This window comes from Xylaria bambusicola (genome assembly GCF_022495145.1).
Source record: "Xylaria bambusicola strain CBS 139988 unplaced genomic scaffold F5B22scaffold_14, whole genome shotgun sequence".
Classification (NCBI taxonomy): Eukaryota; Fungi; Ascomycota; class Sordariomycetes; order Xylariales; family Xylariaceae; genus Xylaria; species Xylaria bambusicola.
Window position 1 is genome coordinate 173,150 of NW_025953567.1, and position 14,274 is coordinate 187,423.

A 14,274-nucleotide genomic window follows, 5' to 3' on the forward strand; every position below is an offset into this window, starting at 1 on the left:
AACAAGAACACAAATGTCACTTGCCACGGCTTACTATGTAGGCACAAATTGAATGCATGAGAGAGAGCGAGAATGTCGCAGGCGGAAGTGGATATGAATCTGGTTCATTTTTTAAAAAATTGATTTGATGCATGCATCATTATGAGTATTGGGTACCTATCTAGGTTCATGCTGACCCGTTCATCCATCCATTCACTGCCACCCAATTTGAAGGAGGCTTTGCTTCCTTATACCGGGCCAGTTTCATGCCATGCAATTATCCGGCCTACCATTCCCCTTCCCCTACCACTGAACACCAGATTAATGCTTCTTAATATCATGTAGAATAAAGCTGGAAAATCACTGTTTATAGCAACCCAGGCAAGGGGGATCTACCCTGAGACCCGTTCACGCCTCGCAAAAAAACCCATAGCAGAAAGCAAAGTCATCCCCAGTATCAACATCATTGTAGAATAAATCAGACTTTTTGAATAAATCATAAGGGGCTCCATGCATCAATCTGAATATTGATTGAATTCGCCTGAATCCCCTCACCAAAACTCCTTGCTAGTGATGCTGAGCAATGCCGATAAAAGACGCCGTTATATGCCACTGAAAAATGCTGAGAAAGGTCGTCTCGTGTCACGTATATCCGGCCCAATGCTTCCGAAGACAAAAGGAAAAGAAGGCGTGGAAGTAGTTAGATGCATTTATGCCTGAGCCCCAAACATACGATGCCACATTCCACGATTAGTTCGTGCCCGCTTGGCGTTCGCAGTGCCGTCCTGCAGCTCGCGAAGTTCATCGGCGCTAATCTCATAGGGTAGTAGCTGTTTCCTGCGGTAGGCGGCCTTATGCATCGGTACCATAGCCGGCTCCGGCATGTCGAGTACAATCTCAATCGGAGACTCGTGGAGAGAACCATCCATGTACGCAACGTAGGGGTCTGTCTCAAGGTCCGAAAGAGGGGTTGAAGACCTCGAGTGCTGACGGGAAGAGAGAGAAGAGGCATATGAACTGCCCGAGCTGCTACCAGACGAGCTGTAGCTGTAGGCCAGTTCGGGAGGTGGCGTGGACTCCGACACGTTGTCGTGCACCATGCGGATAGTCGTGTCTTTAGGTGGCGACGCCAATCGCTGCCGTGACCGCGATCGTGAACTGCCGCGAGACGTCGGGGGCGTGGGGAGCGCAGCAGCCTCAGCCCAGGCGCGTGCCTCCTCCTGCCTCTGCTTCCTGCGTTGCATGCGTCGGATATACCTCGCCTCAAAGTCATCACGAATCGGCGCCAGGAATACATCAAGTTCGCGGTAGAGATCCTCCTCGGTGATCCTCAGGTCCCAGTCCAATAGGAACAACAACTGCTTCTCCATCAGGTTCACTTCAGTGCGGCTAAAACCGAAGCTGTAGCCATCACACTGAATGTGGCTGTAATTGGCCCAGTGTTTGTTCTTGGGGGAACTGTCATTCAGGTACTTGGCAGAAAGGATTAGTGCAGCTAGGAAGATGCGGTGGGTCGTGCATCGCAAACCCTTGGCCATGGGCTGGAGGCGGGACTTGAGCCTGGTCAGGTAGACTAAAGTCGACATCAGAGTAGAGACCTGCACGTTTGATGACACAACCAATTGTGTGATGAACTCTTCCAAAGACGGAAGACCACTGTCATCGCATCGAATCGCCTTAGGCGACGGTGTCCTGGGCGGCGTGGGATACTTCGTCTCATGCTGAGGTGGCGGGGGCATCATAGTTGGATCGCATTGAATAACTTTTGATGCGGCGTCTGCCAAATGATAAATCATGGCATGACTGACTGGGAGGCGGATGAAGTGATCCAAGGCGGCGGCATTGAGCTCGTCCATACCTAATATCGACCTCGAAGACATGTTATGGAATATGTGGGAGTGAGTGCGTGGATGTGACAAGAACCTCGAGTCGAACACCACGATGTTGTTGATGAATAAGCTCCTTAGTGCTTGATAGACTAAGAAGTCAAGAGTCCGGGGTAGAGGTCGATGATGGTGGGAGGGGACTCTGGTATATATGAACGTAGAGAGAGGATGTATGTATGTATAAGTGAGTGAGTACCAGTGTAGTGAGTGTTGGTGTAGATAAGTAGAGAGGAATAATAAGCAACGAGATGTACCCCGAGGCAAACTCCCTTTCTAAGAATCAAATACCTAAATACCTAGAGACTCGGCAGGCGCAGTCAAGAGTGAAGAGGTACCAGCAGTATGTATAATAAACAAATACTAAACAGGGTGCGTAAGTACGTGACGTGATATAGTCGAGGCTGAGCCAGCTCCCTTTCGCTTTGGCGATGGACCAGGATGAGTGAGTTAGTGTGTGTGGGTACGATGTACTGGTGTACACGACAAGAGGGCTGGTGGGAACAAGGGGTTCGTGATCGGCGCGGGCGTTGGGTCGGACGGCTGACACGAAGTGCCTGGGCTGGGCTGGAATCGACGGCGATGCAGGGTTAAACTGGTCTTGTTTCTCCAAGGTGGCTAATGGGCTGGCTTAAAAGGACGGTCAGCAAAAGAAGAGGAGAGAGTAGGAGGAGGAGGAGGGGAGGAGGGCGAGAGCGGGTCCAGCCACCAGCGGTCGGTTGGGATCAAAGTACCAAAGTACTACCTAGGTATGTACCCGGGTACCCGATGCCTGTAGCGTTGTACGTACCTTTGCCAAGGGAATGCAGGGGTTGGGGGCCTTGGTGATGGGAAATGGTGCTCCGTTTGCCCTGCTTGGTTTGCTTGGTTGTGCAGCTTGTTGCCAATGCTTCGTGCTAAGGCAGGCAAATAGTCGTTGACACCTGTCACGCGTAGGAGAAAGGTTGGATGGAGGTCGGAGACTCGGCGTAGTGCAGGTGAGTAGTGCGGTTTGCTGCAGCTGAATGGATAGAGATGACAATTCGTGCCTCTCGCTCTCTCCGTAGCAGAGAAGAAAAAAATTGACTGACTCGCGACTGGACAATAGTCGCGAAAGATCCGAGATGGCGAGTGAGATAATGAGCTGGCTGGACTCGAGGCCTTGGTCAACGTCTTTTCATTCGTTTGCCCTTGGTTTGGCTACTTTTCACGCCGGCGTCGGTGCTCAGCGAAATAAAAGAACGGTGCCTGTTTTGGACAATACTACGGACTGGATGCGGTCAAGAAACCTCAGGATCTGTGCCTGATAAATAAAGCCGAAGACAATGCCAAAGTAGTATCAGTTATAATGCAGCCGTGGGTGCGCATAAGTCAGCTGGGTCAGCTTGGCTCTACTTGTCACTCTAGATGTTACCCCGTGTTAGTGGGATGGTGGGGTGGTGATCTGTAAACGGAAAGAGAGTGTGTGAAGTCGACCAGGCGAAAGTGTGCGTATATGTGCCGAAAGGATTGACGATTGCGGTTGGCGCTGGGTATTTGAAGGTCTCCTGGGGTTCTGGAGGCACGGTGATCCGGGGTCTAGATTATATTTCAAATGCGACCAGGGAAGGTGAGGATCACAGGATTTGGCGAGATGATGCTCGAAGACTGCGTCACACGAGCACGTAGGAAAGGACTTGCAACCAGAGTGTTCCAATGAGGTGCCGAGGCGAGCGGTGTAACCAGTGTGACCGAGGTGTGTTGTGTCTTGTGTGCTGTCTGTCGCTGCGTGTTGGTGGAGTGTATTAATGACCCAAGAACCTGCTGGGATGTGCGACCTGATATAGAATCCTCTGGAGTCCTTCCAAAGCGGCGGCGGCGGCGGCGGGTGAAACTTGATAACAAATTAAAAGACTCGAGAAGGGATTTTGATAAGGTATGTGCAAGTATTAGAGTGCTCGAGGGCGTGTTTGGGGGTTTGTTGCAGTATTGAAGGAATATTGACCAAATCGTAGACTAGCCAGAGTCTATCGAACTACTAAAAGCAGAATGGATAATGAAAATCGTTGCTGTCGTGAACCTCGTATTACCCGTCGTGGACGTCGGTGGTGGGGTCAAGTCGCAATGGCTAATTAGACAAGACCTGTACAGGATCTATTTGGGCTTCCCTTGGACAATAGAATCGAAAAGACACAAGTTCTCATTCCCGACCGGAAGGCTGTCTGTCTGTGTGTCTAAGGCGACGAAGGGATGAGATGATGATGGTGGTGATGGTGATGGGAGGTATATAGATGAAGGGAACTGGGGGATTCAGACACATTGACTCCTGGATTCCGTATATCTATTATACCTGCGCACACTTCCCTGGACGACTACACAGGTACAGGTAGCAGACTATGGTGTCGACTATGTCAACATGAATCAACGATCTATTCGATCCCTGCGGTTCTGGGCAGCAGACCACCACAAATTACCACGGCGGTTTGCACACCGCGGTTCCTCAAACCATGAGGCGGCCTGGTCATCGTAGTAGTCCCCCCAAAATAGCAGCGTGCGAGGCAAACGAGTGGCCGTGAATGGCCGCGCGGTGATGAGAGGCCCATGTGTGCCCATGTGTGCCCATGTCCGTCCTCGTCCGTCCTTGTCTGCTCAGGACAGACAAGGACACACGCGCTGCGTGCTGGCGGGAAGACGACAAACGCCGGCCAGTCATTGGAGAGCGCAAGTGGTCCTGAGTCGTCAAGACATGAAACAAGCGAGCGACGAGGGGGGTCCTGGGCTGTCCTGGACTGTCCTGGGCACTGGTCGTTGAGCGACAGCCAAGCTCTGCTTGTTGCTGCAGCGTGCTGCTGCATGTCCTCGTTCTAGTATCAGGACAGTGCCTAGGTACCTACAGTACCGGTACTTACATACTTGCCCTACCTGAGAGTGCAGTGTGCAGTGGACAGACAGACAGACGCCTATCAGATTTCTCTTTTAGTTGTGATGGGCGCTGATGGGCGCGCCAGGTAGTGGATCCTCAGCCCACTACCCAACTGGATTACTGGATTACTGGGCGCCAGACGCCCAACTCATCCACCGCTACCACGGTTAGCTACCTAAGTGAATGCACTATCTGTAAGTGACCATGTATGTACCTACCGTATCGCTTGGGAATTTCCTACAGCTGCCAGTTGACATGGCCCAGTCCTCTGCCCAGTCCTATGAATGAGTCTTATTTCACTTCCCTCGAGCCGCTGCTAACGATGCACGTTTGCTGCGACATTACTATTTCAGCCAAATGCTGCACATTTTGTCAGTGTTAGTTGGAAGCTCTAAATTCGGTGGCTGGCTTAACATGGCAAGCCGTCCAATCACCACATGCCAACACCAGAACCTCCCAATTCACTGCGAAAACAACTCAGCAGCTATCTAGCATAAGGATCCAAAGCCGTCGAATTGGATTGTTTAGCTGGCCGCATTTATCGCGACCACATGATAAGCGCATATTTGTCCAGAGTCTGTATACTAAGTATGTATTCACCCTCCGAGTCGGCCTAGGACATGATCGAGATATCGGACGGAATCGCGACGGCGGCCGGCCCGTCGGGACCTGTTCTTTGTTGATACCTACCTAACTGACTTCAATTTTCAACTACCTAGCTGCTGGGCATAGGTGTAGAGCCACCGGGTAGAACGGTAGCTCTATCTTACCATTTATATCCTCCTCCAGCTCCCCGTCAATCGACCCTGCATGAATGTTGACAATAGGATTGAAAATGCATGAATTCCCGGTCTTAAAATACCAAAAGTGTCTGCCAGAGCAGATAATTATAAAATAAAGCACTCGTGAATTCCACGGAGATATTCGAGGGGCCGCCGGAGTCCTTATAGGGTTACATTCTATTGGGTCTCCGGCCTCTGGTCTTCCGTGCCAAGTATCATACACCATCCCTACTCTTACCGCCTGTGTAGTAAGTACGTGAATCAGGGATTGTCGTCCGATAGTGAGTATTGTTGAAACGAAACGCTCGTTCGTTTCTCGGTGTCCCCCATCGTCGTCGTAATGACCTGCTCAATATGCGCCAGCTTGAACCATCCCGTTGTTTCAAGCAGGCGTATACATTATAATACGAACCAGATTTGGGGGCTCTTAATTTTTTAAAGGTTATCCTTATCAATGTAGGCGAGCGGCACATAACGTCTTCACGATATATACTACTATAGATTGTTAGGTTGTTTGAGCTTAGTTGTAATGTTACGTTATATTAAATTATTAAATAATATCACCGAAGCTTGAGTCTGCTTGAGGTAGGAGAGACAATGACTTTCCCCATGTAACCATAACTCTCTTCACCACTTGCTTGTTCCAAGGTATTCGCCCGAGCAGACCCGAGTCTGTTCCAAGGCGTAGCATCTTCTAATGGCCGCATAGCGCTGCCCCTTATCAATATTGTTCTCCACGTCCGGTCTCCGATCACTACTCAGTTCCTACGTACGGCAGATCCAAGGGTGGAATAAGACACAAATATCTCATAGTAAGTCGCTAAGTACGATGGCAAAAGAGCGGTACACATAATCTACGTATGATCGCAATGGGTACTGGGGAGCATACGCTATCTATTCAGGCCTTGGCGACCTACCGACAGTACTGTTGTTGGAAAACAAGAGTCAGCGTATTGCCTAATCTGGACAGAATCTGGAGTCCAGGTCTTACATAGCAAAAGCAGGCGTTTCAGAATTTCCCCGATGATTCGGGTTTGCCCATCTCCTGCCTATCTTCATTAGCTACCTCCTGGATTCGGTGCTCTTTGTCTCTGCTCTGTCCAACGATGACCGGCAACAGTAATTCAACAGACCGTATTGTTAGCGATGATCTGTCCGCGAGTTCCATCGCACGAAGAAATGGTTGGAATGTAGACCATCGCCACCCCAGTGGGACAGAGCTGTGCGACCGGCTTGGAATTGCTGGGAACCCCGTTATTTTGTGGAGGAGCTTGCGTAGATGTATCAAGCTTAACCTCGCTCCTAATGCTTGACCTGCTGAATGTCACAGCCACCCATCGTCATTTTCACGCCAGGCAGAGGCACGATGTGGCGCGAGAAGACGCGGGGGAGAGATCTACTGTAGTTCGCAATTCATAATACTTCAAAATACTGATGCCTGCTAGTTCTTGTTTACGCGGCGCCCTGGGGCTGGTTTCTTGGCCTCGACCAATTTGTCTCGGCCAAGAGAAGTTGGGGAGGCTGGAGTCATCCAAGTACACATAACAAATCACAGAATCCTAATTGGCAGTTGCTGTTAACAACACCTTACAATTATTCATGCGCATTCTACAGAAGCGGAAAGCGGTTATTCACTGTGCCGCCATACGGCATCGAGGACCCAGCTAACGCCGTCGCGCATTATTGTTCGATCCCACTAATGTTGGTAAGAGATACAGGCAAAGGGAAGACAAGTCCTACCAATTCTACACCGCTGTCCCGGCTCCTTCTAGATGTGCATACGTAGTATGTGTATGACTCCTTTGAGGTTCTCACGTCTGCATAATCATGCATGCCATCTAGGTCGAACTTTCGACCCAGACATAGAGAAACGTACAAATCAACATCCTACCCGAAGCGGTGACGCTTAGCACGGTCCTGTGTCGGGGATACCCCGAACCAGTTCAGCAGTGACTGCCGTCATTGGTGCCGGGGTATCCTGAAACAAAACGCTCTCAGACTATGCCCAGAGTCTGGCGAGATCCAATGAACTTGCATGATCGAATACTACCAGGAATCTAGAGACTACCTAGGTAGTTTCCTTGCAGTAGTTTCCCTTGCCATGCTCGCCATACTCATAAAGTACTAGGCAGGAGGTACCTGGTTAGCGTTGGGTAGATGCGTAGTAGGTATTTGGATATGTGAGTACATACATGATAGTATGCAAGACCCTTAATCCATCCATGACTACATAGTACATGTACTGCGCACTTGTACTTCCGGTAAGGGAGGGGAAATCCCAGAGTCAGTGTCTTGGTGTGGCTAGAGCTGGTTAGATGCTGTGGATGTGCAATGCCAACCTACCTCTTCAACCACGTTATTTTTACATGATTGGACTGGACTCTTATATTAAGGCTAGCGGGCTAGGTATCATACGAATGCGACAGTAACCTTCTTTGATGCCCAGTTGGCAAAGAATTTGCTAGATCGACTAGACCTCGTGGACGATGAACACATATCAATCAGCGGTTGACAACACACCGCAATAAAACACCTTGATTATTTGAGTGAGTCATAACGTGGTATGCGCATTGATCTGGGTACCGATCTGGATGTTTACGCCCATCAAATGACCGCTTCCGGCCGCGAGAATAAACATCCTAGGGTTGATCATGGGTGTCAACAAGGCCAATGGGAGAGGCCACCGGCGGATTGCCATCGACGCCAAGACCGATGATCACAAGGCCTCGGCTGCCGGTTAGAGAATCTCGGTAAGTGGGACTTGGGTTGGGTGTGGCTTGACTCTCCCCGCCCATTCGAAGGTGCTGAAAGCCACATCTCGCCAGATCTAGTTGAACCTCTTAGGTTAGTGTGGCAGAGTGTGGTTACATCTCAGCCACAGGAGCTTCTCAACAAAATCCTCAAAAGCCCTCAGAGCCTGTAGCTTCACTCGCCTTCGCTATCTTGGCAGTTGACTGCGTGGCTTAGCAACTTCGATATCACCACACATGTCTCACTCAAACCCCGCGCTGGCCACTCCGAGGTCCCGTTTCCCACAGAACCGGACTCTGCTGACCCTCCGAGGTGCGGATACGAACCCGCTTGAATGCGTGTCGCACTTTGATGGTCACCGATGATGCAAATTTGCCAGAGTGCAACATGGCTCTGCCAATTTTGAACACTTGGATCATCCATTTTGGTAGGTATTTGCACAACTCAACCCGCCGTGGCCAAAAATCTTCAACGAAGTAACCTCATGTGCCAATATGCCGAGGGCCCCGGAGGCCTTGCCGGCCCTAAACAGGTTTTAAGGAGCTCTGAACGGGACCAGAGTGAATGAACCCATTCACACCGTACTGGCGCATCTTACTACACTACTTCGCTCCAGCGAGCCACTAGGGACCGGCACACCCGTTAATCCTACGCCTAAGTTAGCATCTTGGCTGTTGAGGCCATCAGAAAGATGTAGCACCTCGTAGAACATTATACCTATGGCCAGAACTGCGGTGTTGTATGAAAGATCGCCCAAGCTCTGCCTTGCGGTGTGGCCGGCTTGTCGAGTTGTCAACCTGCCTTAATCAAGAACGCGCATATGTAGTCACAACCATCCCAGAATCGATGATAGGCCAGGCCTGCAGCACAGCGAATCCGCCATCTGCAGTTTTTCCGAGCATCTACTAAATTCTGACATGACCCCTCTACGTATTGCTCCTATTAATTGGCTTTTCGGATAATCTTGCCTGTGTCTGCCCCTGAGGCACACAGCCAGCAGCAGCAGCAGCAGCATCGAGCCATTCAGGAACATAGGAGAGATACAAAAATAATCAAGAGGTGCCCAACAGCACGCCTCACAAGGACTCTATGCACCGAGGGGGGGTTGAAGTACACTGGTTATGTGCCTCGTGATTGGCAAAGCAAACCCCGCTGGCGAAATGATTGTTGCAATGCACTCGGCCGGAGAGGATATGCATGTCTCGCGAATCGCCGAAGGTGGCCTCCAGTAACCATAAGCATGCCTTGTAAACAATACGACATTCATCTTAAGGCAACAGCATATCAGGTTTACAGCAGATTCGACTCTGCCCAAGGAAGCTATTTCGGGACATGTATAGCGACTATCACAATGCTTCACGAAGAGTTGTTCGCCAGGCTGTCCTTTTAGCAGACCGCGATGAGCCAGCCTTTGGATGCAACTAGTTACATAGGAAGAAACAGCCGATTGTAACAATCCACTGATCGCTCGCAGCATCCGCGGCCGCCATCATAACCATCCGGTGTCACACGGTACCACAACAGCAGAATCCTCTGCCCCCCGCATAGATTCTAAAACTATGCCGCATGCGCCAGGACAAACAGGAGGGAAAACTAACAATCTAAGACGGAAAATCCTCAGTATGGCAGCTCGATTAGTGAACAAACCCCCGGCCCCGGGCGACCGCGTTGCCGAATGGCTGTAATACGCCACGATCGCATCCTGCGACTATAATCGCTGTCGCTGTACGTAGTACGGCGCGCGCCATGCATCCAGGGAGACACAACAGACGGGCATAATTCAAATCAACAACAAAATCTTCTCGAGTTACCTCAAAATAATGTGATGGGGGCCAAAAGCAAATAAAGCCCGTTCAAACATGCGGCCTTTGTCTTGTCCAATCTCCAGAATGCGCGACAACAGCAACAACACATTCGTTTAATCTCCCATACCAGACCTAGGATAGAGTACCTAACCTTATTGTGAAATCTTAGATGCATGTAATTTGTATGTATGTATGCACGTATGGCACGATTTCATTAGAGACACGTTTTTTCAATTATTCTTATCCCGGATGCCGAGCAACAAGGAGACAGAGGCGAGAACAGATAGGTTCGTTTCAGGTGTCTGTGTGCTTGCGTGCTGCACAATGCGTGCGTGCGCGCGCGCCCTCTCTCATACCTACATACCTACATACCTACTTAGTAGTCATAGTAGTAGTAGTAGTAGTAGTAGTAGTAGTAGAACATACTGGTAGTGCATACATACCTAAGGTATTATTGTAGTGCTTGTAATTTCTGGAAGCGCCAGGAGGAACCCGCGCTTGCAATCTCTCCGCTTCGTTTAATTCTTCTTCTCGCCTCCATCCTTTTACACTGGTGTGGGTAGCGCAGGTAAGGGTACCTAGGTACTTACATACCTGAGCCATTGGATCCAATACCACGTCACAAAATAATCACATAACCGTAATTGTTCAGCCCTCGGTTGCTTCCGAGCGAAATCCCCCAGGATTCCTAGGTAGGTATGCGGAACCAACCCAACATTGCGCGCCTAAGTAAACATGGCCTGGCCTGGTCGCCGTTCGTGCGTCCTCCAACAAAACAAATCTGCGGCTTACATAAACGGGTTTGGCTTGCTTGCTCGCTCGCCAATGAGAAGCCGCATGTCTGTTTAGACGCTGTTTTTGAAGATTGGCCCCGTTTCCGATTTAGATCTGCGGCTCTAAGGCCAATCACACGTCGATCCCGCCCGCCCCAGGCCGCGCCTATTTGCTACAATCCCTACCTTCCAGACCCTAGATATGTAGGTATGTGTAGTTAGTCCCCCACGTCCAAGCGGCGTCACAGCGTACATGAAAGTTTCCGTACATGGCATGTAGATACATACATATGTAGTTACACCGCTGTGCCGTGGTATGCTAAGGTTAGATAGATGGATAGATGGATTAGGTAGGTATGCGGCGCACCGACAACATCATATGTAGAGCCATATGTGTGATAGCCGCGCGCGCTACCTACCTTTTCACTTCCGATATGCCTCGGCGGTTAAATCATCTGAACCACCTACACTACTTACAGACCATATGGGGCCTGAAGTAAGTATTAGGATTTCTCACCGCGAGGCACAGACAGCTCTGCCGAGCTCCGCGCGGCTAACTGGTTCTTCCACTTTGTTTACTTTTTTTCTCATGATGACGGGTCGGACGGATTTAGAAAAGGGAGAAACTCTCGAACGGCGTTTATCCAAAACGTGGAAGAGAACATCGCCGAGCAAGCCGTCTGTGGCGGCGTCATGCAAGCTACCCTACCGTACCAACCGACCGACCGTAGTATTTCCTTTACCCTAGGTAGCATTTTGTAGGTCTGTATGTATGTATGTATGTATGTATGTATGTACATGGCTTAATAAAGGCCTGGCTGAATAAATGATCGAGTAGGTAGGTAGGTAGGTAGGTATCCGTAAAATGGACGGTCGCAAAAAAAAAAAAAAAAAAAATCCTACTACAAAGTACCGGCCGCAAATGCTACGGAAAGCGAAAAGTCTTATTTCGACGGCAATATGTTTCGTATTGTGTAACGCGCCGAGTTTTCGCGAACACCCCAGGTAGGATATGATGCAAGAAGATTGCACAATTATGGCACCGCGTACCCGCGATCTTCCCAGGCATTCATGGATTCCGGTTTGGAGATTCGGGTTCACACATATCAATATCTGTGATACACGGCAATAAAGTAGGCGGTACAGGTATAATTGACCCTTTAGTTTCAGTATTGATTGCAAGGCAAAGAGCCTGAATTGGTATCTTGGTATCTTGGTACGTCTCGCGGCGCAATCCACATAATCAACTTGTCCGGCAAAGGGAAAGAAGAAGAAAAAAAAACTATACACAAACAGAATTACCACTACTCTAACCGCATAAGCGTTATCATCATATCATCAAACCCGAGGCTGCCAACCCTTCCGCGAAGCAGGAATCCTGCCTCGTCTATGCCCTCGGAAAAGCCAGCTCAGCCCACGAGTTCCAGTCTATTGCTCATATCCCTTTCAATACCTATAAACTGGGCTCAAATTCCATGAACGAACCGCTCATATCATGTGTATATGCGAGGCGCAATCGCAAGCAAAGCATGCTATAGGAACGCTCAAGCAGCCAATGAAGCGTAGGGAATATCGGAGTCCGGCGGCCAGGCCACAAATAGCAATATTCAGATAGCCAAAGTAAAGTACTTAGCGTTGGCAGGCTCTTCCACATACTTCCACATAGCCTCGATGCGTATCTAATGAGTAACCACTTGTGCCATCTAGGCATAACCAGTGGAACTATAGTTGCTCTGAGGTTTGGCGAAGTCGCGGAAGTAAGGGTGGACACAAGCCTGCTTCGCTGATATGCGGCCGGCTGGGTCGTAGACAAGCATGGCTTCAAGCAGGTCTAGACCTTGATCATCAAGATTTGAGCACAATGGCTGCGACGTATCGCGAATCCACTTGGGGAATGAGGCTTTAAAGTCGGGGTACGAAGTGACACCAGGCCAAACATATTCTGTGGGGGTTCCCAAGAGACTAAATCGCGAAAGATATTAGTTCTGTGAAACATTTCTACGACACAAGGTAGAGAGATCACTCACCGGAATGTCTTGAATATTTGATCGATCTCAGAATCACCTGGGAAGAGAGGCTTCCGGGTGCACATCTCAGCAAAGATGCAACCCACTGACCACATATCCACACCGGTCGAGTATTGCCGACCACCGAGGAGAATTTCCGGGGCACGGTACCAAAGCGTCACGACTTCATGGGTATAAGTTCGGAGCGGGACACCGAAAGCGCGGGCCAAGCCAAAATCAGCCAGCTTGAGGTTGCCATCCCGATCGATGAGCAGATTCTGGGGCTTGAGATCGCGATGAAGAACTCGGTGACTATGGCAGTAGCGAACGCCTTCGCACAGTTGACTCATGAACTTCTTGACCATCATATCGCCCAAGCCCAGGCGTCCCAGTTCGACGCCAGTACCCTCCGGCAGTGCCTTGCCGCGGCCGCCATCACTGACGGGTAGCGCCTCCATGTACTTCTTCAGATCCAGATCGAGAAACTCAAACACGAGGTATAGCTTATGGCCGTCGGCGTGCACGATGTTGAAGAGCCGGACGATGTTGGGGTCGCGCATTTCTTTGAGGAGGGAGATCTCGCGGATGGCGGTGCTAGGGACTCCTTCATCTTCAGCCTCGAGGCGAATCTTCTTGAGGGCCACAATACGGCCGCTGTTCTGGAGATCTCTGGCCTTGTAAACAACACCGTAGGTACCTAGACACAGGCATCTGCTTAGCGAGAATGACCAGATGGGGCAAGCGTTTGGTGAATGCGATATTCAAACCGTCGCATGCATGATGGGCCGCATAAAGCAGGACTAGGTAGGTGTTTTGTACCTTCACCGATCTTCTCCAGCTTCTGATAGTTCTCCATCTTGCCTTGCTCTTTAGCGTTTCGTAGAGGTTATGTTGAAACTGCTACTAACTGACTGACTGTGATCGCCAAACTTCTATGGTAGAATTTGACAGGTCACTTGAAGATCCGTGGTTGAATGTTCTTGGTATCGGTGGTCGGTCGGATCGTTGGCGTTTGGCGGGGTGGTTCTTGACCCCTGGTGGTCAGAGCGAGGGCCAAGGATTTTGTTTGACTATGGGTACAACAATAAACGAAGCGGTGCGACTACAGGCTTCACGAAAACGCCAATTGAGAGATTGGGGGAAAGATTATCGTGATAGACCTGTTTCAGACTCGGGACAGGACCTCGCACATTGCCTAAGCGCCTGGGTGACAAATTGATCAATATATGGTTGTCCAGGTAGTAATTCGTCTTTGTTTTTTTGGGTAGTAAACAGTTGACGCGTGAATCGAGTAAATCAACACGGGCTGTCAACCTACACCTGCAGCTGTGTGCATGTGGCTGATGCTACCTACATAGTACTTGCCAATGAGGTGCCTACAGGGCCTCGACATTGTACTAGACATGTCTTTCAG

At 49.9% G+C, this 14,274-nt stretch overlaps 2 protein-coding genes across 2 annotated transcripts; both read right to left on the minus strand.

Moving 5' to 3' along the window:
- Positions 1–374: 374 nt before the first annotated feature.
- On the minus strand, positions 375–2,171 carry F5B22DRAFT_84780 (uncharacterized protein). The gene has a single exon (XM_047980622.1). It carries the CDS (start codon positions 1,857–1,859, stop codon positions 690–692), a length of 1,170 nt encoding a protein of 389 aa, XP_047832046.1. The 5' UTR covers positions 1,860–2,171; the 3' UTR covers positions 375–689.
- Positions 2,172–11,924: 9,753 nt separating this feature from the next.
- F5B22DRAFT_601141 (kinase-like domain-containing protein) lies at positions 11,925–14,133 on the minus strand. The gene is made up of 4 exons (XM_047974586.1): positions 13,769–14,133; positions 13,680–13,716; positions 12,882–13,557; positions 11,925–12,816 (listed from the first exon to the last, which is right to left on the minus strand). The coding sequence occupies exons 2-4, from the start codon at positions 13,714–13,716 to the stop codon at positions 12,558–12,560; spliced, it is 972 nt and encodes a 323-aa protein (XP_047832047.1). The 5' UTR covers positions 13,769–14,133; the 3' UTR covers positions 11,925–12,557.
- Between the last annotated feature and the right edge of the window lie 141 nt (positions 14,134–14,274).